This window comes from Rattus norvegicus, chromosome 1 (assembly GCF_021556685.1).
Source record: "Rattus norvegicus strain SHRSP/BbbUtx chromosome 1, alternate assembly SHRSP_T2T, whole genome shotgun sequence".
NCBI classification, from domain to species: Eukaryota; Metazoa; Chordata; class Mammalia; order Rodentia; family Muridae; genus Rattus; species Rattus norvegicus.
The window spans coordinates 220644512-220671360 of NC_141534.1; the positions used below are offsets into that span (position 1 = coordinate 220644512).

At 40.8% G+C, this 26849-nt stretch overlaps 1 protein-coding gene across 8 annotated transcripts in view; it reads right to left on the reverse strand.

Moving 5' to 3' along the window:
- The window catches only part of Ms4a20 (membrane-spanning 4-domains, subfamily A, member 20), a 46061-nt gene extending 21579 nt beyond the window's left edge, over positions 1 to 24482 (reverse strand). For 2 of the 8 annotated variants that reach the window (NM_001432891.1, NM_001432888.1), the window contains exons 1-4: positions 24116 to 24482; positions 19099 to 19208; positions 15712 to 15855; positions 13787 to 13840 (exon numbers count right to left, since the gene is read on the reverse strand). In NM_001432891.1, the coding sequence (NP_001419820.1) occupies positions 13787 to 13840; positions 15712 to 15855; positions 19099 to 19158 (258 nt within the window). In that variant the 5' untranslated portion in view covers positions 19159 to 19208; positions 24116 to 24482. Of the gene's footprint in view, positions 1 to 9860; positions 9981 to 13786; positions 13841 to 15711; positions 15856 to 19098; positions 19209 to 24115 lie in introns of all 8 variants that reach the window. The other 6 variants (NM_001432887.1, NM_001432886.1, NM_001432889.1 and 3 more) reach the window with 6 other exon arrangements.
- Positions 24483 to 26849: the final 2367 nt, after the last annotated feature.

Genomic DNA, 26849 nt, shown 5'->3' on the forward strand with positions numbered 1-26849 from the left:
AGGTCATGCCATTGTTTACTGTGTGGGGTGAATGGTATGAAGGTATTACAGATAATAGCCTTCAGATGTTAGGAGAGAAGAAGGGTGGAAAACTGTCCGTTCCACATTCCTTGTTGATTGTATTCCTCCTGCTCTTGGCCTGCTAGGACTCTCATAACAGAGTGAACAGACTAAACAACAGAAATGTATTTTCTCAGTTCTGGAAGAACAAGTTCGAGGTTCTGAGACAGTTGAGCTTCAGGATACTGGCTTGTGGAGGACAGTCTTCTCACCATGCCCTCATGGGCTCTCCTTACTGTGCACACTGAGAAAGAGCCAACTTCTGTCTCTTATGAGGACACCAGACCTACTGGATGGCGGGGACTGCCCTTGTAACCTCATTTACCCTTGGTTACTTCCTTAGAAACCTTTCCAAACACAGCTGCACTGGGGTCAGTGTATAAACACACCAGTTGGGGTATATAAATATTGAGACTGTCACAGATACAGAAGTTATGGTCACCCAGTGACCTCCTGCCTGGTGCCCCGGGCTGCAGAGCAGTTGACTTGATCGCCCATTTGAGCTGCAGCTGAAGGCAGCCATGGCAACCTGGAGATTCATCCCCAAACTTCCCAGGATGCCCTGTAGGCAAAGCTTGGGGACTGCTCAAGATGAGGAGTAGGCTTTTGAGTAAACCCAGAGGGGTCAGAAGGAGGATCCCATCAAGTCTGCAGAGATAAACAGAGTGGCCAGTGTGTACAAGGAGAGAGGCAGCCAATTGCAGCACTGTTGGAAAGCCGCACCAGACACAGGCGAGAAAACGGACAGTGGCTGTTGCATAGCACTGAGTAGTTGGTCCAGAGGCCCACGTACCCAACCGGTGAGCCCAGTACAGCGAACAGCAGGATGCAGAAGGCTGTATGTAGGCTGCCTGTGCATACAGATCAAGACGAAGACATAACATGTTGTGTTTGCCCGTGCAGTCTTAGAGCATTCAAGACAAAGACCTGACGCATGAACATGTGTGCATGCTGTCCATTTCAGAGCCCTGAGGGTGGGCACCCCTGACTGTTCTGGACCCACAGAGAAGGCATGACAGATATAACACAGCACACAGCACAGCTGAAGGTTAAAGCATGGGGAATCCCTTGGTTGGGGATGGGTAATCCCATTTCAATTAAATTTTCAACTGATTAAAAACATAAAAAAAAACCAATAAAAGGACTTCTGGGGGAATCACTATCCCTGAACTCAAGCAGTATTACAGAGAAATAGTGATAAAAACTGCATGGTATTGGTACAGAGACAGACAGATAGACCAGTGGAATAGAATTGAAGACCCAGAAATGAACCCATATACTTATGGGCACTTGATTTTTGACAAAGGAGCCAAAACCATCCAATGGAAAAAAAGATAGCATTTTCAGCAAATGGTGCTGGTTCAACTGGAGCTCAGCATATAGAAGAATGGAGATCGATCCATGCTTATCACCCTGTACAAAGCTTAAGTCCAAGTGGATCAAGGATCTCCACATCAAACCAGATACACTCAAACTAACAGAAGAAAAGGTGGGGAAGCATCTCAAACACATGGGCACTGGAGAAAATTTCCTGAACAAAACACCAATGGCCTATGCTCTAAGATCAAGAATCGACAAATGGGATCTCATAAAACTGCAAAGCTTCTGTAAGGCAATGGATACTGTTTTTAGGACAAAATGGCAACCAACAGATTGGGAAAAGATCTTTACCAATCCTACAACAGATAGAGGTCTTTTATCCAAAATATACAAAGAACTCAAGAAGTTAGACCACAGGGAGACAAATAACCCTATTAAAAATGGGGTTCAGAGCTAAACAAAGAATTCACAGCTGATGAATGTCATATGGCTAAGAAACACCTAAAGAAATGTTCAACATCTTTAGTCATAAGGGAAATGCAAATCAAAAGAACCCTGAGATTTCACCTCACAGCAGTGAGAATGGCTAAGATCAAAAACTCAGGTGACAGCAAATGCTGGCGAGGATGTGGAGAAAGAGGAACACTCCTCCATTGCTGGTGGGACTGCAAACTGGTACAACCATCTGGAAATCAGTCTGGAGGTTCCTCAGAAAATTGGACATTGAACTATCTGAGGACCCAGCTATACCTCTCTTGGGCATATACCCAAAAGATGCCCCAACGTATAACAAAGACACATGCTCCACTTTGTTCATAGCAGCCTTATTTATAATAGCCAGAAGCTGGAAAGAACCCAGATGCCCTTCAACAGGGCAATGGATACAGAAAATGTGGTACATATACACAATGGAATATTATTCAGCTATCAAAAACAATGACCTTATGAAATTCATTGGCAAATGGAATGAACTGGAAAATATCATCCTGAGTGAGATAACCCAATCACAGAAAAACACACATGGTATTCACTCATTGATAGGTGGCTATTAGCCCAAATGCTTCAATTACCTAGGTGCACAGAACACATGAAACTCAAGAAGGATGATCAAAATGCGAATGCTTCACTCCTTCTTTAAAAGGGGAACAAGAAAACCCTTGGCACGGAATAGGGAGGCAATGTTTAGAACAGAGGCAGAAGGAACTCCCATTCAGAGCCTGCTTCACATGAGGCCCATACATATACAGCCACCCAATTAGACAAGATGGATGAAGCAAAGAAGTGCAGGCTGACAGGAACCAGATGTAGATCTCTCCTGAGAGACACAGCCAGAATACAGCCAATATGTAGGCGAATGCCAGCAGCGATCCACTGAACTGAGATTGGGCCCCCTGTTGCAGGAATCAGAGAAAGGTCTGGAAGAGCTTGAAGGTGCTTGAGACCTCATATGAAAAACAATGCCAACCAACCAGAGCTTCCAGGGACTAAGCCACTACCCAAAGACTGTACATGGACTGACCCTGGGCTCCAACCTCATAGGTAGCAATGAATAGCCTAGTAAGAGCACCAGTGGAAGGGGAAGCCCTTGTTCCTGCCAAGACTGAACCCCCAGTGAATGGGATTGTTGGGGGGAGGGCGGTAATGGTGGGAGGATGGGGAGGGGAAAACTCACATAGAAGAGGAGGGGGAGGGGTTAGGGGGATGCTAACCTGGAAACCGGGAAGGGGAATAATAATCGAAATGTAAATAAGAAATACTCAAGTTAATAAAGATTAAAAAAAGAAAAAAAAAGAAGAAACACAAAAATCCCTGAAAAAATTGTAGGAAAACACAACCAAACAGGTGAAGGAATTAAACAAAACCATACAGGATTTAAAAATGGAAATAGAAACAATAAAGAAAGCACAAAAGGAGACAACCCTGGATATAGAAAACTTAAGGAAGAGACAAGGAGTCATAGATATGGGCATCACCAACAGGATACAAGAGATAGAAGAAAGAATCTGAGGGGCAGAAAATACCATAGAAAACATCGACACAACGGTCAAAGATAATGCAAAATGGAAAAATCTCCTAGCCCAAAACATCCAGGAAATCCAGGACACAATGAATAAATGAATCTGAAGGATAATACGTATAGAAGAGAGTGAGGACTCCCAACTTAAAGGACCAGTAAATATCACCAACAAAGTTAAAGAAGAAAACTTCCCTAACCTAAAGAAAGAGATGCCCATAAACATACAAGAAGCCTACAGAACTCCAAATAGATTGGACTGGAAGAGAAATTCCTCCCGTCACATAATAGTTAAAACACCAAATGCACAAAACAAAGAAAGAATATTAAAAGTTGTAAGGGAAAAAGGTCAAGTGACATATAAAGGCAGACCTATAAGAATTACACCAGACTTCTCACCAGAGACTATGAAAGCTAGAAGATGCTGGACAGATGTCATACAGACCTTAAGAGAACACTATATCCAGCAAAACTTTCTGTTACCATAGATGGAGAAACCAACAAAACCAAATTTACACAATATCTTTCTATAAATCCAGCCCTACAAATGATAATAGATGGAAAACTCCAACACTAGGAGAGAAACTATGCCATACAGAAAGCGAGAATATAATCTCCTTGCAATGAAACAAAAAGATAGCCACACAAACATAATTCCACCTCTAAAAATGAGAACAACAGGAAGCGACAATTACTATTCCTTAATATCTCTCAACATCAACGGACAAAATTACCCAGTAAAAAGACATAGACTAACAGTCTGGATACGTAAAGAGGACCCAGCATTTTGCTACATGCAGGAAACACACCTTAGAGACAAAGACAGACACTATCTCAGAGTAAATGGCTGGAAAACAAGTTTCTAAGCAAATGGCCTGAAGAAACAAGCTGGAGTTGCCATTCTAATATCAAATAAAATTGACTTTAAACCAAAAGTCATCAAAAAAGATAAGGAAGGACACTTCATATTCATCAAAGGAAAAAATCCACCAAGATGAACTCTCAATCCTTAATATTTATACTCCAAATACAAAGGCACCTACATTCATAAAAGAAACCTTACTAAAGCTCAAACCACACATTGCTCCTCACACAATAATTGTAGGAGATTTCAACACCCCACTCTCATTACCATGGAAACAGAAATTAAACAGAGACATGGAGAAACTAACAGAAGTTTTGAATCAAATGGATTTAACAGATATTTATAGAATACTCCATCCTAAAACAAAAGGATATACCTTCTTCCCACAACCTCATGGTACCTTCTCCAAAATTGACCATATAATTGGTCATAAAACAGGCCTCAACAGATACAGGAAAATAGAAATAATCCCATGCATCCTAACAAATCACCATGGACTAAGGCTGGTCTTCAATAACAACAATAATGACAGAAAGTTCACATATACATGGAAGTTGTACAATGTTCTACTCAATGACAACTTGGTCAAGGAAGAAATAAAGTAAGAAATTAAAGACTTCTTAGAATTTAATGAAAACAAAGATACAGCATACCCAAACTTATGGGACACAATGAAAGCAGTGCTAAGAGGAAAACTCATAGCTCTGAGTACCTGCAAAAAGACACAGGAGAGAGCATATGGCAGCAGCTTGACAGCACATCTAAAAGCTCTAGAACAAAAAGAAATAAATAAACCCAAGAGGAGTAGAAGGCAGGAAATAATCAAATTCAGGGCTGAAATCAACCAAGTAGAAACGAAAAGGATTATACAAAGAATAGAGAAAACCAGAAGCTGGTTCCTTGAGATAATCAACAAGATAGGTAAACGGTTAGTCAGACTAATGAGAGGTCACAGAGAGTTTATCCAAATTAACAAAATCAGAAATGAAAAGGGAGACATAAAAACAAAATCTGAGGAAATTAAACAATCATCAGATACTACAACAAAAGCCTATATTTAACAAAACTGGAAAATCTGTAGGAAATGTAGGACAATAATCTAGACAGATACCAGGTACGAAATTTAAATCAGGAACAAATAAACCATCTAAACAACCCCATAACTCCTAAAGAAATAGAAGCAGTTATTAAAAGTCTCGAAACCACAAAGAGCCCAAGACCAGAGGGGTTTAGGGCAGAATTCTATCATACCTTTATAGAAGACCTCATACCAATACTGTCCAAACTATTCCACAAAATAGGAACAGACCTAGCACTACAAAATTCCTTCTATGAAGACACAATTACTCTCATGCCGAAACCACACAAAGACCCAACAAACAAAGAGAACTTCAGACCAATTACCCCTATGATTATTGACACAAAAATATTCAATAAAATTCTTGCAAACCGAATCCAAGGACACATCAAAATGATCGTCCATCATGATCAAGTAGGCTTCATCCCAGGGATGCAGGGATGGTTCAATATATGGAAATCCATCAACATAATCCATTATATAAACAAACTGAAAGAGAACATGACCATTTCATTAGATGCTGAGAAAGCATTTGACAAAATTCAACCCGTTCATGATAAAAGTCCTGGAAAGAATAGGAATTCAAGGTCCATACCTAAACATAGTAAAAGCCATATACAGCAAACCAGTAGCTAATATCAAACTAAATGGAGAGAAACTTGAAGCAATCCCAGTAAAATCAGGGAATAGACAAGGCTGCCTACTCTCTCCATACTTATTCAATATAGTACTCGAAGTTCTAGCCAGAGCAATCGGACAACAAAAGGAGGTCAAAGGGATACAAATTGGAAGGAATGAAGTCAAAATATCACTATTTGTAGATGATATGATATTATACTTAAGTGATCCCAAAAGTTCCACCAGAGAACTACTTAACCTGATGAACCACTTCAGCAGAGTGTCAGGGTATAAAATTAACTCAAACACATCAGTACCCTTCCTCTACTCAAAGGATAAACAGGCTTAGAAAGAAATTAGGGAAATGACACCTTTCAGAATAGTCACAAATAATATAAAATATCTTGGTGTGATTCTCAACAAGCAAGTGAAAGATCTGTATGACAAGAACTTCAAGAAGGAAGAATGAAATCGAAGAAGATCTCAGAAGATGGAAAGATCTCCCATGTTCATGGATTGGCAGGATTAATATAGTAAATATGGCCATTTTGCCAAAAGCAATGTACAGATTCAATGTAATCCCCATCAAAATTCCTACTCAATTCTTTATAGAGATAGAAAGTGCAATTTGAAAATTCATTTTTAATAATAAAAAACCCAGGATAGTGAAAACTATACTCAACAATAAAAGAACTTCTGGGGGAATCACCATTCCTGATCTCAAGCAGTATTACAGAGCAATAGTCATAAAAACTTTATGGTATTGTTACATAGACAGGCAGATAGATCAGTTGAACAGAATTGAAGACCCAGAAATGAACCCATACACCTATGGTCACTTGATCTTTGACAAAAACCATCCATTTTCAACAAATGGTGCTGGTTCAACTGGGGGTCAGCATGTAGAAGAATGCAAATCGATTCATTCTTATCATCCTGTACAAAACTTAAGTCCAAGTGGATCAAGGACCTTCACATCAAACCAGATACACTCAATCTAATGAAAAGAAGGAGGGAAGAGTCTCGATCACATGGGCATTGGGGAAAATTTCCTGAACAGAACAACAATGGCTTATGCTCTAAGAACAAGAATCGACAAATGGGACCTCCTAAAACTGCAAAGCTTCTGCAAGGCAAAGGACAATATCATTAGGACAAAATGGCAATCAACAGATTGGAAACAGATCTTTACCAATCCTACATCTGATAGAGGGCTAATATCCAAAATATACAACGAACTCAAGAAATTAGACATTAGAGAGACAAATAACCCTATTAAAAATGGGGTACAGAGCTAAACAAAACATTTTTAGCTGAGGAATATCAAATGGACGAAAAGCACCTAAAGAAATGTTCAACATCTTTAGTCATCAGGGAAATGCAAATCAAAACAACACTGAGATTCTACCTCACACCAGTCAGAATGGCTAAGATAAAAAACTCAGGTGACAGCAGATGCTGGTGAGGATGTGGAGAAAGAGGAACACTCCTCCAGTGTTGGTGGGATTGTAGACTGGTATAACCACTCTGGAAATCAGTCTGGAGTTTCCTCAGAAAATTGGACATTGAACTACCTGAGGACACAACTGTACCCCTCCTTGGCATATACCCAAAAGATGCTCCAACATACAACAAAGACACGTGCTCCACTATGTTCATAGCAGCCTTATTTATAATAGCCAGAAGCTGGAAAGTACCCAGATACCCTCCAACAGAGGAACGGATCCCAAAAATTTCATCCATTTACACAATGGAATACTACTCAGCTATCAGAAACAATGACTTCATGAAATTCATAGGCAAATGGAATGAACTGGAAAATATCATCCTGAGTGAGGTAATCCAATCACCAAAAAACACACTTGGTATTCACTCATTAATAAGTGGATATTAGACAAAATGCTCAAATTACCCAAGGTGCAAACCACAGACCACAGGAAGCTGAAAAAGAAGGATGACCAAAATGCAGATGCTCCCACCCCTTCTTAAAAGGGGGAACAAAAATATCCATAGGATGGGATATGGAAGCAAAGATTAGAGCAGAGACTGAAGGAATGGCCACTCAGAGCTGCCCGACATGTGGCCCATATATATACATACACAGCCACGAAAACTAGGTAAGATTGATGAAGCTAAAAAGTGCGTGCTGAAAGGGACCAGATATAGATCTCTCCTCAGGGACACATCCAGAGCATGTCAAATCCAGAGGTCAATGCTAGCAGCAAACCATTGAACTGAAAACAGGACCCCCTTTGGGGGAATTAGAGGAAAGACTGAAAGAGTTGAAGGGGGTTCCAACCCCATAAGAGCAACAATGCCAACCAACTAGAGCTTCCAGGGACTAAACCACTACACAAAGACTATACATGGACCGACCCAGGGCTCCAAAAGCATATGTAGCAGAGAATAGCCTTGTTGGGGCACCAGGGGAAGGAGAAGCCCTTGGTCCTGCCAAGACTGGACCCCCAGTGCAGGGGAATGTCGGAGCAGGGGTGGTAAGGGGGTGGATAGGGCGGGGGACACCCTTATGGGGGAGGAGTTGCGGATGGAGGCTTACGGACAGGAGACCGGGAAAGGGAATAACATTTGAAATGTAAATAAAGAGATATATCTAATTAAAAAAAAGAGTGGAGCAATACTACAATATTATTAAAAAAATGGAGGAAAAGCTCCCAGGGCCTATTTACATCCACAACCCAGTTGAGCTACATTTTGGTAGATTTAAAGGAATGAAAACAGTCCTTCTCAGTGCCTTTTCTCTGGAGAACTTCTTTGCCCTCTGCAACAGTGATCCCACCCTCTCAATCTTCTGGGAAGCTGTTGTTATCTCAGCCTACACTGCATCAAAAATGAAAATATTTTACAACTCGAAATGTGTAAGCTTCCTTCTCTTCATTTCCTAGTTTCTTAGTCTTCTTTATGTAGTTAATATGTAACTTTTAAATGGTGGTTTTCATAATTTTATGCTTATGCATTTATTGCTGACTTACTTTTCTATAAAACAAAATATTTGGCTATTTAATTTTCTTTGAAATAGATATCCTAGTGAGTTGATACTACTCAAGTTTCATTTTCCCCAAACTGCCTAATATGACCTCATCCTATAAATATGTTGTAGGAACCAGGGAAGCAGAGCCCTGCTGTGAGACAGTGTCTCCTAGAAATGACTGAGAAGCTGCACCCATGAAATCTCAACATGGTTGCCTAAACAGACCAATAAAATAACAATGCCAGCTGACATGCCAGTGCAGATGGAGAAAATTTCACAAGTCCATCTTCCAACAGGTGACCAATGGCTTCTGAGGGAGGGAAAATCGGTTTTCTTGGGGATATAACCCCTAGGTTACCCAGTGTCAAGTGGTCAGCCTTAAACACATATATGTATGGGCAACACTGAATGGACTCAATAGATTATATAAATAATAATGACTGCAGAAGAGGTCATGAAGCCAAGAGCGAGGAGAGGAAGAGAGGCACTATAATGAGAGGTGGGGATAGAATGAGGTAAATATACTATACTCACGCTCAAAATTCTCAAAAACTAATTGGGGGTCTGGATGTGTGCACCAGATTTTCTCTATCTCAACTCTTTCTGCTATGAGATGGTGAATTTTTCTTTGTGTAAATACTATGTAATTTTAATATAATACCATAATGACAACTTTGATATCTACTTCATCAAATTCTCTGGCCTTTCCCAACATTATAGGACTTCTCAGATTTCGTGGCAATTTCTTTCTTTCTTTTCTGTTTTTTCGGAGCTGGGGACCGAACCCAGGGGCAATTTCTAAACTAGTTATCTTCTATCCATGTGTATTTTAGGGCAGTTTTATTGTGTGCCATTTATAATAATTTTTTAGTTCTAACAGTTCTATTGTTGAGTTATTATTAAAATTGGTACTTACATTTGACCAAATGTATTCAATTCCCATTGATTCAAAAAGTGGAAATTCATATCCAAATAGCGCTGCACCAAAGAGAGCCGCGAAGATACTTAAGGTGTTTGCTATAATTGCTATTATACGCTGCAATAGTTTTAAAAAAAAGTCATAGGTAGAATAAACAGGTTTAGAGCACTATTTACTGTGTGTGTACACATGGGGATTCTCTGTCTTTCATCTCACCCTAGACATAGTGGGATTGCAGGTGTGTCTGGCTTACATTAGTTCTGGAAATTTCAGTTCAGGTGTTCATGCTAGTGCAATGACCATTCTACCCATTTAGCCATCTTCCTACCTCTCTTGTTCTAAAAACAACCTGTAAAATCTGACTTTTTGCAAGTGTATTAAGAGTGGTTGCTACAAAGACTTCACTTCAAACTTGTCTAGAAGTTAGTAGCATAAAGGTTTTATTTCACAACATATTTCAAAGTACATGAGCTCCTCAGGATATCACTATACAGTGTCTGCAGTGTGCTAAGCACTGGAAGGTTACAACAGGAATTGGAGGAATGGCTCAGTGATTAAAAGCATTGGCTGCTATGCCAGAGGATCCAGGATCAATTCTCAGCACCCACACAGCAGCTCACAACTGTCTGTAACTCCAGTGCTGGGGGATCTGGTGCCCTCTTCTGAGGACACTGCACACACATAATGCATAAACATACATGCGGACAAAACACCTCCACATCCACAAAATAAAATGAGAGACAAAGGAGAAGCTGAGAGTAATGATAATGGGGGAGAAAAGTGATATTCTGATTGTTATGTAATGAAATTTAATAAATAACCTATCAACGGGTTTCAAGTTCAGGAATTGTCAGACTTATTTGTGCCACTTCAGTATTTCATCCTTTTAGTGGTTTCCAACTTCCCTTGAAACAGCACCGACTCTTTTAAGTGGCCTGAAGGACACTATATGAGCTATGAAGAAAGGCGTACCACTGAGGAGGAGCGTAAAGAGTTGCATGTATTGTGTATATGTGTGTGAGAGACAGTCGCGTGCTATCCAGGAGGATGTGCTTGTGGTAATGGGAAGAGGGGTGACTTAACAACAGCAAACCAAAGCAAAGGACTGAAGGGGACACAGGAATTTCAAGTTGTCCAGCAGAAAGTTCTCTTCCTACTTTAAAGACTTTCTTCATTAGTTTATTTCTTTTCCCATTTTCATGCTCGCATAAAGAAGTGTGTGTGTGTGTGTGTGTGTGTGTGTGTGTGTGTGTGTGTGTGTGTACATGTACACGTGCATGAGAAGGCCTGAAGTCCATCTTATTCACTGAGGCAGAGTATCCCAGTCAAACCTGGAGTCCACTGACATGGTTAGTCTTACTATCCAGCTTGTTTTGGGGATCCACTGCCTTCCGGGGATGTAATAGTAGGTGATGCTTCTTTGTTTTGGATATTTGAACTCTAGTCTCATATTAGTTTAGCAAAGGGCTTTAACAAACCACCAAGTCATCTCCTTAGTGCCCTCTTTATCAATTTAATTTTTAGTAAAGGAAATTCTTTTAAGCTTCTGCTATGAAAACCAGGAGGAAATCCCTCTCTGTTCAATCCATGGAAACTTTCCATGGCCCACTCAATCCTAAGGATTAAGAATCTAAGTCTGATCAGGTGTGCCAGTGCACGCCTTTAACCCCAGCAGTGGGGAGGCAGAGGCAGGCGGATCTCTGAGTATGAGGCCAGCCTGGTCTACAAAGAGAGTTTCAGGGCAGCCAGAGCTATACAGAGAAGTCATCTCGAAAAGCCAAACCAAGCCACCCCTAAATCCTGAGAAGGGGCATCTGTTATATTTCTTTATTTCCTCAACTAAGAAGATCATTTATAAAAAGTAGTAAGCTTATCTGTATATAAAAATACTGGAATGATGCCCGCTGCTTCCAGAGAAGGGACCAGGCTGTCTTTGTATAGAAGGCTTTGCTTCTTTAGGTAGTATGGAAGGGGGGGAGGGGCGGCAGAGATGTTTAGGTTTACCAAAGGCTGCAGACTGTGGCTTGGAAATTACACTCCACAGTTAGACTCTCCACACCACCATGCTTCAGGAGAAAGAAACAACATGCTTGGTGAATTCTTTGAAAACCAGCCAAGGGGCCATATTTACTCCTATCTGCTACCATGGCTACAGCACAACAAAACAAGACTTCACACAGAGACAGAAACTGACTATGAGCTGGCACTGAGTCAGGAACTAGGAAAATCTCAAGAGGGATGCCTAGGTCTTGAGGTCACCTCTGCTGTTGCTGTGGAAGAGCAATGCCAGATGTGAACTCTGTGTACACTTGATTGCTGATACTTTGGGGTTACAAGCTTAGAACAAGGACTAGGATGTTAACAGTGGCTGCTTAGGTGATGGTAAAAGTTAAAAAGGCAAGGAAGCCAAACTCTGATTCCTCACAGTCATAGTTGCCAAGCTCCTTCTCAGCAAAGTAGCCTTTATATGCTACTGTTCTTAGGGGAAAAATATAAATCTCTAGCTGAAATAGAGAGCAAAGGGTTTTTAGAGTTTCTCTGTGAAGCTCTGGCTGTTTTGGAACTTGGTCTGTAGACTAGGGTGGCCTTGAACTCACAGAGATCTGCCCACCATTGCCTCCCAAGTGCTGGCATCACAGGCATGTTAGCAAAGCTTTTTAGCTTGCTAGTGTTCTCCATGTTTTCTCAGGTTAGCATGAAGCACAGTAAAGTACTTTGCTCAGGGTTGCATAGCTAACACAGGAGCCTTCAGAACCAGAATCCATGCGTGTGAGCTCCCAGAGTTGTGGCTAACCAAAAGGGGTGGGCAGAAGTGGGCGGGGAAGTTCTAAGTGGGAAGGGTACTGTACCTCACTGGGGGTGTTCTGATTGCCTCTATCTATCTATCTATCTATCTATCTATCTATCTATCTATCTATCTATCTATCTACCTACCTACCTACCTACCTACCTACCTACCTACCTACCTACCTACCTATCTATCTATCTATCTATCTATCTATCTATCTATCTATCTATCTATCTATCTATCTGTATTCTGGTGACATTCTATAGACCTGCAGAAGATAGCTGTTTTTCTACAGGTTATTTTTTTTATCCTCTTTCTTAACAGTCATATGTTGAGTCCTCTCTCCTCCTCACTTTTCTTTGTTAACTTGACACCAGCTAGAGTTATCCAGGGGAAATAACTTCGAGTGAAAAAACTGCCTCCAACAGATTTTCTGTAGGCAAGTGTTTAGAGTGTTTCCTTGATTAATGATTGATGTGGTAGGGCCAGCTCACTAAAGGACAGGTGATGCCACCCCCGAGTAAGTGGTCCTGGGTTGTATAAGGAAATAGTTGGAGAAAACCACAAGAGACAAGCCAGTTAGCAGCATTCCTCTGTGGCCTCTGCTTCAGTTCCTGCCTCTAGGTTCTCGTCTTGAGTTCTTTCAAGGATAGAATGTGACCTAAGTATTATAAGATGAAGTAAACCATTTTCTCTCTATGCTGCTTTTGGTCATGATGTTTCAGCACAGCAATAGAAACTCACCTAAGGCACCGACTAAATACCTTCGAACTTCCATAACTTTCTTTCTCAGCTCTGAGGCTTTTTTTTTTTTTTTTTTGTGATTAACATCCCCCTTTAAATGCTTAGCCACCATGCAGGCATTCATTCCATGGAAACTGTTACATCTGTCTCCTTATTTGCCCATTAAGCACTTTTCCCACACTCCCCCCAAAAAAGACACACTGGTGTGTGTGTGTGTGTGTGTGTGTGTGTGTGTGTGTGTGTTTTAAAGAAAAATTCAGTGCTTTTTTTCATCTGAGCATTTGGAAGAAGTTTTTTCCCCCCTCAAAAGTCTCAGAATCATCAGTAGCTCTTCTTCTTTGTGTAATGAAACATTTTTGTCTGTGGGGTTATGTCCAGCTTTCCCACATACCTGATATATTGAAGAACTACCCTGGGTTATACTGCTGGCTCCCGAGTTGATGAACTGTGGGAAGAAATCTGTATTGAAACACCCATACTGTTTGGCCCATCCCCTAACTCTAGTGCCCTTCAGACGTCTAGACTATTCCCGAGTTTTATGAAGAAAGTGGCATTGAAATGAAAAAAAAAACTGTCTTGGTTCTAAGGGATTCCCTAAAAAAAGTGGTTCTACTTTTTTCTGTTATAGAGATGAAAAGATGTCTAAAAGTTGTTGATCATTCCTTCGATCAACACGTCGGTGATGGGACTCAGGAACTTCTCAGTAATTGCTGCTCAGTTAGCAAGTTAATGACCAGAAGTATTAAAACAATGAGATGGCTACCGTGGCAGCTCTCAGCTACAAGAATACTCTTTCCACTCAAAATATTAAAGGGGGAAAAGATCACTACAAAATGGTTTTAGAAAGCATTTGATCTGAAAATCAAATGGCTTTATTTTTATTTTATTTTATTTATGGCGGTTTCCTCAATCGCTGTGATGTCTGTGACCTACTGGGAACTAGCTAGAAGTGTGGTTCTTTGTGGTTATTTTACATTGACTTTACTTCCTGTGGTATGTCTTCCAGCTGCAGAACTCCCGGAAGATGATCTAAATATCCTAAGAAGAAGATCAAGAGCCTCTCAGCCCATGAGGATGCAGTCTGCTGTGAAAGCAGAGACACCTTACCTTGGTTTAAAGAAAACCCTGCTGTTTTACTGTGGGGCATTCTGTCAGAGTTATTTAAACTCTACAGACATAAAGCAGGGAGTGAAAGGCTACTGCATTTGATCCTTGTGGCAACATTGTGTTGATGAGGTAAAATGAGCTTAAAGTACCACTGGGCTATGCATGATGCAGGGATGGACACGCCATTGAATCAGATTCGTGGTTAATTTCTTCCTTAAGCATCCTGTTTATGTCTTGGGCCTAGGGCTCTTTCTAGACACTTTGCAATTGGAGAGTCATTGTATCATTCCAGTTTAAGTAATTGCTCTTTCCTCCACACACTTCTTTCCAGAAAGTTGTCAGTTTTGCAGTGCCTTCAGAGGTAAATCCTCTAAAGAAATGTCTGACAATCAAAGAAGTGAATGCCAGACCACTGGCTTAGTGAAATGACTACTATGTCTCAGAAGCCTTTTCATAAAGCTCAGGGACTGGGTTCCACTCAGACCTCTACTCTTTTAAAGCTCCATCTTGGTGGTGGAGAGCAAGAAAGTAGAGGAGTATTTATTGAAACCTGTTCTCTGCAAAAAAAAATTCACCCTTATATTAAGCTTTCTGCTTCTCGAGACTTGTTATCAAAGGGAAGTCAGTTGTGTCCCAGGTCACATGACTTCTGCATAAATGACCCCTGATTAACAAATTTCTTTTGGATTGAGTGCCTCTGTGGACTAAACTAGCTAGGGGGAAGTCATGGCTTTGGGCTTCCTCAAGTATAATTACTTTTAATTGGGCATGCTCCTGGTGGACACTTTGATAAATATACCTATGAAAGTATTAGGAATCTCTGTTTAATCTCTCCCCATTCCTCTTGCTCCCTGCCCCCAAGGTTCTTCTCTTCTTTTTCTTTTTGTAACTTCTCCAAAAATTGCCTCTATTTCCCTAGACACTAAACTCTTGCTTTTGGATTTTCATCCTGAAAAGAAAGGCTTTATAGCTGTTATATACACAACCATGCTCTTTAATAGTCTTCTTAATACAACTCCTTTGAAGTCTTTTCTACCTGCACATCCCAGCCTCTTGAAGTCCTTATTGAAACAGGCAATAAACACAAAAAATGCTCAAATGAGCACTGTGACTCAGCGATTGAATCTAGTAAACTGTTGACCATAGAATACTCTACTTGATCAATTTGAATCAAATAAATAAAAATCAGTAATGCCACAGTTTACTCACCAATGCTCCAGACACAAGCAGGTAACAGATGCTAACCAGCATAAGTTTAGAACCAATACTGTATTTCTTGTCTTCTACATGGTACAAAGAGATCCAGAGAGTCGCCAGAGCATTGTGGATTAGGCCAAGCATTATTTGAGCAGCCTGCGAGAAGAGAGAGCCAGTGTTATTATTCAAGGTCACTCTACTAAGGATGGTTTCAGTCTGGGCATCTGAGAAGTCTTGAACATATTCTGTTTGCTCTGAATATTAGTGTATTCATCAAGGCTCGCTAGAAAAGAATAATCAACAAGAAACAAGATGCTAGTTCTAGTCTCTTCAGGATAATGATATAATCATGGAGTCTCCGGACACCATTCCACCCTATTCCACTGTCCTGCTAAAACTTTTGCTTCAGGATGGTGAGTGTTCACTGTCTCTGAGTATCAAAAGAGTTACATGTCAGGGAGGAACCACGGTTGAGACAGATGTGGCAGACTGGTGTAGGTCATCTTTGCTTGAACAAGAATGTTTTTATTTAACAACAGTCTTGAGGGACAATTATTTTGATTTTTTTTTAGGTGCTTCTAGTTGATTGAATAGCAGAGGCCTATTGATCTGTCTTTCTCAGAAGGATGGCCTGGCTAAGAGACAGCTGTGGCCGTGGGGACCTGGAAGTGTCTCTCTGAACCCTGATATCCTTTCTAATTTTTTTAAAAAGGCAGACTGTAGTCAGCAGAAGGCTTATCTCTTGTCCTTCCCTGAACCAACGAGGAACTTTTGACCTTTCCTTCTTTCCCTCTTCCCCTCTTATCTGGAATTTGAACTTCAATTTTGCCTTATTACCTTATCCAGTGTTGATCTTTGCCACTGGAGAATGAACAAGTCTTAGCCTTATTTAAAAGAAAAAGGTAGTATTTGTGAAGTCCAAAACCTAGCTAAGGACCTCTTGACCTATGACAAAGATGGAGGAAAGTGTGGATTGGTTATTGCGCTGATTAGTTTTTTGTCAACTTGATAGAAGCTGAGGTCATCTGAGAAGAGGTACCTTCAGCTGAGAAAATGTTTCCAACATGTAGGCATGTATGGCAGTTTGTGGGACATTTTCTTCCTTTGTGACTGATACGGAGGTACCACCTCTGAGAAGTTGGTCCTAGGGTGTATAAGTTGGTTGAGTAAGCTGTGAAGAACAAGCTAGCAGGCAGCATTCCTCTATGGCCTCTGCTTCAGTTCCTGCCTCAAGATTCCTTTCCTTGCCTTCTACTTAACTGTAGCCTACAAACCAAACAAACCCTTGCCTCCCCAAATTGCTTTTTATTATGGTGTTTCCCCCCCCCCTACAGCAGTGGTATAGAAAGAGAGAAAGCTGAGGTAGGTATGCACAGCCCAAGTACGTATCCTATTCACTTGATTGCTAAAATCCTCTTGTACTGAGTCACAATGGCTTTTGCTGAGTACTGACATGAGATGCAAACATTTTCAATTTTCTTTTGCTTATTTTTAAATAATAATGCTTTCCTAGTGTCTTAATTACTTTTTTCTGTTACTATGTAAAGAAATGTGTGGCTGGAGAGATGGCTTAGTGGTTAAGAGCATTAACTGCTCTTCCAGAGGTCCTGAGTTCAATTCCCAGCAACTACATGGTGGCTCACAACCATCTGTAATGGGATATATAGTGTATATGTATAAAAAAGATAAAATCTTTATAAAGAAAAAAAAGGAAATGTGGCTTGGTGGGTCAAGTAACATCTACAACACAATGAACAACTCAGGTTGTGTGGCAAATTGGTAGACCATGCTTAAATGTTCAGTTTGTATTTAGGTGCAGTAGAAGGCCAACTGTTCCTTAAAAGGACAGCAGTTATATTCAAAGAATGGAAAGATTTTGCTCCATAAAATGCCGCAATAAATTAGTAGGTATCTGGCAGAGGCTTCAGGAAGTAAAACCACCCCACATCAGCCAACCACATTTCAAATACTATTGGAATGGTTGGATCCACTAGTACAGGGATGATGCAACTTGCACATTAGCCTGGATTTAAAGCAGTCTCCACCTGTTACAGTACACACACATGCTCCTATCGGCCTTTTGGATAGCTTTTCAAAAAGGCATGATAAACACTGCCAAACACTGCCAGTTCATTGTTTCAGAATCCACTCCTTCCAAATTTTTGACACCCTTTCCCCTCTCCATTTCTTTTCTTTTTGAGATGATAATTGCATCGTGTTCCTCCTCCTTTCCCCTCCTTCTCTGGTCTGTGTCATTGACTTGGGATTCTTTCCCTGCATCTATGTCTATAATTTGAAATGTTGATGCTTTTCATGGTGTCACACATGTCTACAGGTCTAATAGATTTTGAAGAGAAGCTGTGGATTAGTCTTTCGTATCTGTATGCTTGTGATGAGATCTGGGCATGAGAGCTTCTTTTGTTAGTTCTAAGTCTGATACTGGCAAAGCGGATTGGGACAGAAGAGAGGATGTGTGGGTGGGTTGGGTCCCGAGGTTGGAAATGGCTTGGGGAGAATGGAGTCAGGTGGATTAGGAGACTGGGCTGGTATACAGGATGTGCCTTCTGGTCTAAGCCTTGAGTGTAGGTGTGAATCTATATGCAAAATTTGGATGTGGTGTGTAGGAGAGATCTGTGGATTAAGGGGTTAGGTGAAGTAAGCTCTGGCAGAGCAGTAGAGATTGGCTGCCACATGGGCAGGGACTCAGCCAGGGTGTCAGATGTGAGACTCAAGCTATATCTGGTGGATTGAGGAAGGTATGTGGATAGGGAGTGAGGGGTAGAGGCACAGGGCTGGATTCTGGAGAAAGATGTGAAAGATCTGGCTTAGTAGAGAGGTTGGATATTGATGTAAGTTTTAATGCTGTTGGCTTGGACTGAAATGTTCAAGGACCCATAAACACGGATGAGTATTATGTATAAAGTATAGCATTCTAAATTTGGAGATTGCTGAGAGGGACAGCCTTAGTGTGTTATATGATTCACCCAGGGTTGAGTGTAGGGAACCACATAAAACCTCAGAGTTTAAACAGCCTCTTCTGGCTTTGTATTTGAGATGACCATCTGCCTTCTTCTTTTATTATCTAGAAACACTGCTTACCATTTCAAACAAGGGTTACCAGCAAAGGCAGAAAATAAATATCGTCAACACCTCTAACCTATGTATGTTTCCTAAGACCAGGATTGATTGGAATAATGTTGAAGAATTCAGGAATGGTATATGAATACATGTTTTGTGTGACCAATTAGCTCTGGTCTAATTTTCTTCACTTCAAAACACATTTATCCACATTTATCCAATTATCCCCAAGGAGCTCATTGAAAATACTGTCAATACTTCTACATTTTTATTAGTAAAAAGTAACACTATTTGTTAATCAGTGTAATGCTTAGTGCTTACCCCCATTGCATTTGTCTCTTCTTTTAAGCGATAGGTTGTTGTATTTTTATTTGTTAGCATTTTGACTTAGATATGGGATCAAAATAATAGAGGATGAATGGGCTCCTTTTCTGTAAAGACATACAGGAAAAAAGTAATACTAATTATTTTTGAGGAAGGCATTTAAAATGGAAGTTCTCGTTTGACTACCACATAATTACTTGAAAATAGCTTTATTTTTTTAAAACAAATCAAGTGACACATTGATTTATATTATGCGTTTAATTATTTTCTGGATAAAACCAAGAGCTACCTTTCAGATTATTCCTTCACTATGGCCTTTACTGAGATAGAGTTGTTTTGAAAATTAAGAAAACAAAAAGTGAGTACGTGTGCGTGTGTGCGTGCGTGCGTGTGTGTGTGTGTGTGTGTGTGTGTGTGTGTGTATGTGTGTGTGTGTGTAACTTCATAGGTGAGAATAGGGTGTTAGAATTCCTGGATGTGGGTGCTGAGAACTAAATTTAGGTCTTACCTAAGAACAGCAAGTATTCTTAGCTACTTAACTGTCAGCCCACACCAGATATTTTTAATATAGTTATTCCATTCTCATGGTCTTTATTTTTGTAGGCATTGCCTGCTCTGATAAGTCCACTGGGGTCCTGGGTTCTTGACTGATTTTTTTTCTGTATCTTAAGAACATGCCATGACTACCATACAACAAATAGACAGCCAATTCTAATTAAGCCAGTTGGTGTTCCATTTACAGTCAAGTATATTTCATATTAAGATAACACATTCTCTTTCTTGACTTGCCTTTTGAACAAGAAGTAGCAGAGCTGCCATGCTGCCTTATGAAAGAAGAACAAAAGGAAGGCAGTGTTGTATTTTCATTAATGATAATGCTAAGGATAAGGCTAGTAGCTTTTGAAGAGCTAATTAGTAGGTGATGGTTCAGAGGGTAGCTGAAAACAACTTAATTTAAAAAAATTTTTTTTATTAGATTTATTTCTTTACTTACATTTCAAATGTTATTCCCCTTCCTGGTTTCCAATCAACTTCATTACTATACCCAGCTAGTCTATCTCAATTTCATGCCAGGGGACTTTATACCATGTGACTTGTAGAACATCTCTTCACTACGTGGGAGGAGCATCTCTCTCTAATTCACCAATAATGTGGATTGTGTGACATGCTTTGACTGAGAATGACATGTTATTCATGTAAAAAAGCTTTGACTTTTTTTTTAAACATTAGAAGTTTCTGTTACCTGTTTTTCTCATATTTCTTTGCTGTGAGGATATTATATCTTGGAATTTTTCTGTTTTTTTGTTTGTTTTTGTTTTGATGTGGATACCAGAAAGAGGAAATAGTGAGATAGCCCCTAGTCTACCACCAGCATTGAGTAAAACTCCAGTAAGTGGGACAAGGGATGATTGTTTTTCTGACACTGAAATAGCAACACTCACTAACACTCTGGTACTAACATTCTAGGTCATATGGAAGGATGATATACAGGGGAACACATTGACAGGAGAAGGTGGAAAGCAGAAGACTAACACTTAGAAAATAGGGGTACCTTTACATAATACAAAAATAGCAAACCCACTACATGGCTGGGGAAGTAGGTAGATGACAAATCATCTTCACTCTCTCTCCTCCAAAGCCAATCCCCAAGTCTCATGCCTTACTCTGCAGAAGAACATCTGCTGTGACCTGCCTTCCTTTCTCCTCCTATCTCCTGAAGATCATGTAGGTCTTCTCCTACAACCTCCCTCACTGCCCCATCCTTTTATCTCAGCAGCCAACTACCACAGGGTCAGTCCAGGGAAGCAGGTAGCCAAGCTTCAGATTTTCACTCTCTGTCCTCATCTCCAAACCCAATTCCCCAATTTCATCTCCAGCTCTGTAGCAGAACACCTGTTGTGAACCCGTCCCCCTTTCTGCCATAGTCCCAGAGGACTAAGCAGATCCTTGTGGCATACTCTGTTTTCTTCCCCCTTGTTGACTCCTTTAGCACCCCTAGTGCAACTCTATCCCTAATGTCAGATATCAATACCTAGAAACACATTCTACCTGGAATGTCTGATTGGCAGGATCTCAGAAGCACTTCCTATCAGGTAACCCACACTCTTTTAAGAACCAGAAAGGGCATCAGAAACCAGGAAACAATACATCAACTGAATAAAGACAAGACTAACAGCACATAGAATTATGATCATCCCAAACTAGGTGACAACATAAAAATATAACCAACAACAGCCAAGATGATACATTTCCATTAGAGCCTGGCAACCCTACTATAATCGACCCTGAGAAATGGAACAGAGTGGAAACAAAAGACAAGGACTTCAAAATAGCGCTTATGAATAGATTAGAGGTCTTTAAAGAGGGAATAAATCTATTAAGGGAATTTATGACAATACAAATAGTGGAAGGAAATGAAGAAAATAGTTCAAGACTTAAAAGCAGAAATAGATTCAATAAAGAAAATTCAAACTGAAAGATAAAATATTCCAAACTGGAAATAAAATATTTAAGAACTTGAAAAAAATCCTAATAGAAAAGCCTCACAAATACGATACAAGAGATCAAAGAGAAAATCTCAGGCACTGAAGGCAAGTTAGAAGTAATCTAAGAATATATCAAAATGATCATTTATCACGATCAGGTAGGCTTGATCCCAGGGATGCAAGGGTGATTCAATATACAGAAATCTATCAATGTAATCCACTTTAATGTAATCCAATATAAACAAATTCAAAGATCATCTCATTAGATGCTGAGAAAGCATTTGACAAAATTCAACATCCTACATGATAGAAGTTTCAGAGATCAGGAATTCAAAGCCCATACCTAAATATAGTAAAAGCAATATACAGCAAACCAGCAGTCAACATCAACTGGAGAGAAGCTTAAAGCAATCCTTCTGAAAGCAGGAACTAGACAAGGCTGCCCACTCTCTCCCTACATAGTCAATATAGTGCTCAAAGTCTTAGCCAGATCAATCAGACAACAAAGGGAGGTCAAAGGGATACAATTTGGAAAGAAAGATGTTAAAATATCACTATTTGCAGATGATAGTATACTTAAGTGACACCAAAAGTTTCACCAGAGAACTACTAGGCCTAATAAACAACTTCAGCAAAGTGTCAGGGTATAAAATTAACTCAAATAAATCAGTAGTCTTCCTCTACTCAAAGGATAAACAGGCTGAGAAAGAAATTAGGGAAATGACACCGTTCACAATAGTCCCAAATAATATAAAATACCTCGCTGTGACTTTAACCAAGCAAGTGAAACTCAGTGGAGGGATAAGGACACCAACCCACAAAACTGTAGATCCCAAATGTTTCCTAACTAAAAGAAATGCAGGAACAAAGATGGAGCAGGGCCTAAGGGAATGGCCAGCCCATGATGGGCCCAACTTGAGACCCATCCCATGGGCAAGCACCAATCCCTGACACTATTACTGATACGCTGTTATGCTTGCAGACAGGGCCTAGCGTAACTGTCCTCTGAGAGACTCCACCAATCAGCTGACCGAAACAGATGCAGATACCTACAGCCAAACATTCAACAGAGCTCAGGGACTCTTACAGAAGCGTAGAAGGAAGACTTGAAGTCCCTGAAGGGGATATGAACTCTACAGGAAGACCAACAGTGTAAACTGACCTGGACCCTTAGGAGCTCACAGAGAAAGAGTCGCCAACCGAAGACCATGCATAGGCTGGACTGAGGCCTCTAGCTCAGATGTGGCAGATGTGCAGCTCAATCTCAATGTGGGTTGTCCAACAGCTGGACCCAGGGCTGTCCCTAAAGCTGTGGTTTGTCTGTGGACAACAACTGGGCTGCCTCGTCTGGCCTCAGTGGGAGAGGATTCCACTAATCTTTCAGAGACTTGATGGGCCAGGGTGGGGGTGTGGGGTGTGGGGTGGGGTGTGGAGGGGAATGATAGGGGGTCAGGGGACACCCTATCAGAGGATAAGTGGAGGGGTTGAAGGAGACAACCTGTGAAGGAGCATCGATCAGGATGTAAAATGAGTGAATAAATTAATGGAGAAATAAATCAAACAGCAAAATAAGAAGAATTAGTATTGAAATGATACTGACAACCTTGCCACCGGCCACTATCAGAAGGAACTCAGTAAAATAAGGAAACTTAAATTATTGCAAATCCATGCTACATTAATAAATAACAATTTAAAAAAGTTAAAAATAAAAGGTATTTCAAGACAAATGACAGAGAAAATTAATCATTTCCAAGTGCAGTAAAAATACTTCTAAGAGGGAAGGTTCTACAGAAACAAGGGCTTATAAAATTGCTAAATCATATTCTAGCTGTTTCTGACCAGTTTCTGGTCCACTGAGATGTCACATTTTTTATGTGTTGTGTGATATTCACCCTCAACACTGCAGAATTTAAATGCATTCTGTGTGACACATCCCTGGAGCTCAATGGCAGATGAAGTCTAAGCTTCTGTGGGCTCTTGGTGTTTGTAACAACTCAGGGAGACTGGCTTTTGGTTCCGGGTATCTGAGGTGACAGGCGTTCTCTCTCATATGGGCTCATGCCACGTAGAGGTTTAGTATTAACAAAGAGGAATTACCGAGAACGTGGGTTAGGTAGACACACTGTGCTGTTTGCTATTGCCCCTAAGAACAAACTGGGGAAGTAACTTTCATCAAATTCAGATCGTACGTGTTGAATGGTAATTTTTAAAGTCTAGGCTGTATGAATATATGTATTTGAGATGGGGGCGGGGGACAGAGAGACAGAGAGAGACAGAATCACGGAGAGACAGAGACACAGAGAGGGGAGAGGGAGGGAACAGAGACAGAGGAGAGTTATTACTTAAGGCGCCCTGGTAATGTATACTATGGTTCAAACGACACTCTAGGGTAGTTCAAAGTATTAGGCATAAGGATAGACAACATTTTCTTTCAAGAACTCAAGTCTGGTGGATCACATAACCTGCAGGTCTTAGTTGGTGATGTTGTGCATCTAATATGAACAGTCTTCCCACTGGTGTTTACTTACTTAGAAGACTCTCCCGGGTAAAGCCGAACAAGCCGCCTAGATGTCTGAATCTCGTCCAAATGCATAGATGACCTTGGATGTCTCAATTCAGCTACAGTTACATGAAAAACATTCCTAGTGATGGAAGAGCTCAGCATGAGAGAATCCGGTGGCCAGGGCCTGGTGATTCTTACCCTTAATGTGACCCGGTTTCAGTCTTAATTGCAACCGGGCCAAGGCTCTCACTTTCACATCATGCCCTGAGCCCAGGGCCAGATTGATGTGGTCTGGTGGGAATTCTGGCAGCCAGCTGAGCCCGGTGGGAGCTGCCTCCTGGTTGGTACCCCTTCATTCCCCACTCATGAGGATCTAAAGATGCGGTTATGGTCAAGAACGTGGTTACCAAGGGCACTACGTGAGAGGCCGCGTGGGCACAGGGGATAATGGTACGCTGCAGCCCTGCTGCTCCCACGATTCATCTGAAGATAAAGGGAGCAGCTGCTAGATGCACAGCTTTCCTGACAGTGTGAGCATCTTATCTGTCTTTGTTCTTGTGCACAACCAAGATGGGGTTTGGGAACTGCCGTGCTAGCCTCTACTACTGAGTGGTGATGGCCCAGCGCCGGTCTAAGACCCACCTCTTAGAAGGAGCACACACCTTATTTCTACATGGGAGAAAACTGATTTCCTGTTTTCCGCAGGGATCAATTATAAATAACTTCTTGCTTAGGGATAGGCCTTTGTGGCCACTTCCCTTCTTCTGCGCTGGGATTTTGTCTGACTTGAATTTGTGCATGCTTTAGTTGACTAGCAGAAAACGCACTCAGTGTTTTCTGGTGTGTGTGTGTGTGTGTGTGTGTGTGTGTGTGTGTGTGTGTGTGTGTTGTTATGGCTTGGTGTTTTTTGTCTTGGAATTTTTTTTTTCCTTTTGAGAATGAGAAAGAACATCAAGTTGGGTAGGGGGGTGGGGAAGATCTGGTAGGACTTGGGGGAGTGGATAGGATGTGAATGAAAGGATAGTGTATGAAAATAAAAAAAAAGAAAAAGAAGCACAGGGACAGAAGAAATGCAATTAATAGAATTAATAATTGCTAAGACTGGGAGATTAGTCTTTCCTAGGGATGAGCCCCCTGATTAGTTACCCAACACCAAGTGGTTTACCCCACAACCATACACATGCAAGCAACCCTGAAGGGGCTCAGCAGGCCTATTTATATGTATATTCATTTATATGGAAGGTTTTTTGGGGGGGAGGGAGTGGGAAGGACATGAGACAGGTAGAGAAATCATGTAATTATAATTGATTTGAGTAAAGACAATTTTAGAAAGCCCCCAGACACCCAGAATCTTCTGGATGTGTTCTCTACTAAACTTTTGTCTAAGCAGTTTCTTCTTTGGCAGAGTGGGTACTTCACAAATTTGTGCTACAGCAATTTGAAGATCAAAATTATTTTACAAACACATTCACACACTACCTATGTCCTTCATGGGCAGCTTCATGTTTAGTGTTGAGTCCTATATGGTAGTGAAAAATGATTCTTATTTCTAACAGATGATGAATTATGAGTAGTAGTTGGGAATAATGCTTTTGGCGTTTTTTTGGCGGTTGATACATTTGATGAATTTTTGAATAATACTGTTTGAGAAATTTACACATGTATGCAATGTATCTTGATTGTATTCATTCTTTCTCCTCTCTCCAACTCATTTGAGAGTCCCTGCATATCTTCCTGCAAGCTTCATTTCCCCTCCTCCTATATGACTCACAGAGTACAATCTGTCTATGTTCATAAGTATAGGGCCACTCATTAGGACATGAACAATCTACCTGTGTCCTTTCTCCAGCCACCATCAACTGCCAATATCTCCTAACCTAGGGGCAGGGGCCCTGGGAGAGCCTCCCACGCTGTATAAGGTGAAGCCATCTTAGACAGGTAGGTTACTGAAGCTGCTCTGAGTTTGTGTTTAACAGCACTGTTATGTCCAGAAGGTAATATTTTGAAGTTTTTACCCCTAGACCCTGGGCCGTAACATTTTTTATGTCCTCTCTTCTGTTGTGTTTGCTGAGCCTTGGATGGGGGAGATTGATATGGATGAACCATATCCATCTGGCACTCACAACCCTTGATTCTTCCACTTCAGTCAGTTATGAATCTCTGTACTAACATCTACTTACTGCAACAGAAGCTTCTCTGACCAAGGTTGAGAGCAGACCTATGGGAATGAATAGAAGTATGGAGACAGCAGTTCGATGTCATTTAGCAAAATAACATGATCATTTAGCAAAATAACAACAGTATGCTCCCTTTCACGGCCAACAAGTCAATACCTTTTCATGTATGTGTCAGGCACTGGTTTCAAGAAACAGTGAAGAAACACAGGGAGAATACCTTTTTTAGGGACTTGTATTAGAGTGATATCAGTAATAATTAAGACCTACAAGAACTAGTGAAACTATGTCAGAACTAGTAAAAACTAAGGAGAAAAAAAAAGTTTAGTAGGGTGAATGGGAATAGGAGGTGTAAACAATGACCTCACCAAAAGGAGGATGTGTGATCAGAAGCACAAAGAAGCTGAAGGAGAGAATCTTGGGGATACCTGGGGTAAGCAGAAGGAAGGCATCTCATCTGGCAGGAGGCCAGACTCCTAAGGTATTACAGAAGGAGGTCCATGCGAGGAGTAAGGACAGGGAGCCAGGGAAATGACGACGTAGCTTTGAAGTCTTGTTGGAATTTGGCTTTACTGAGATCTTGTG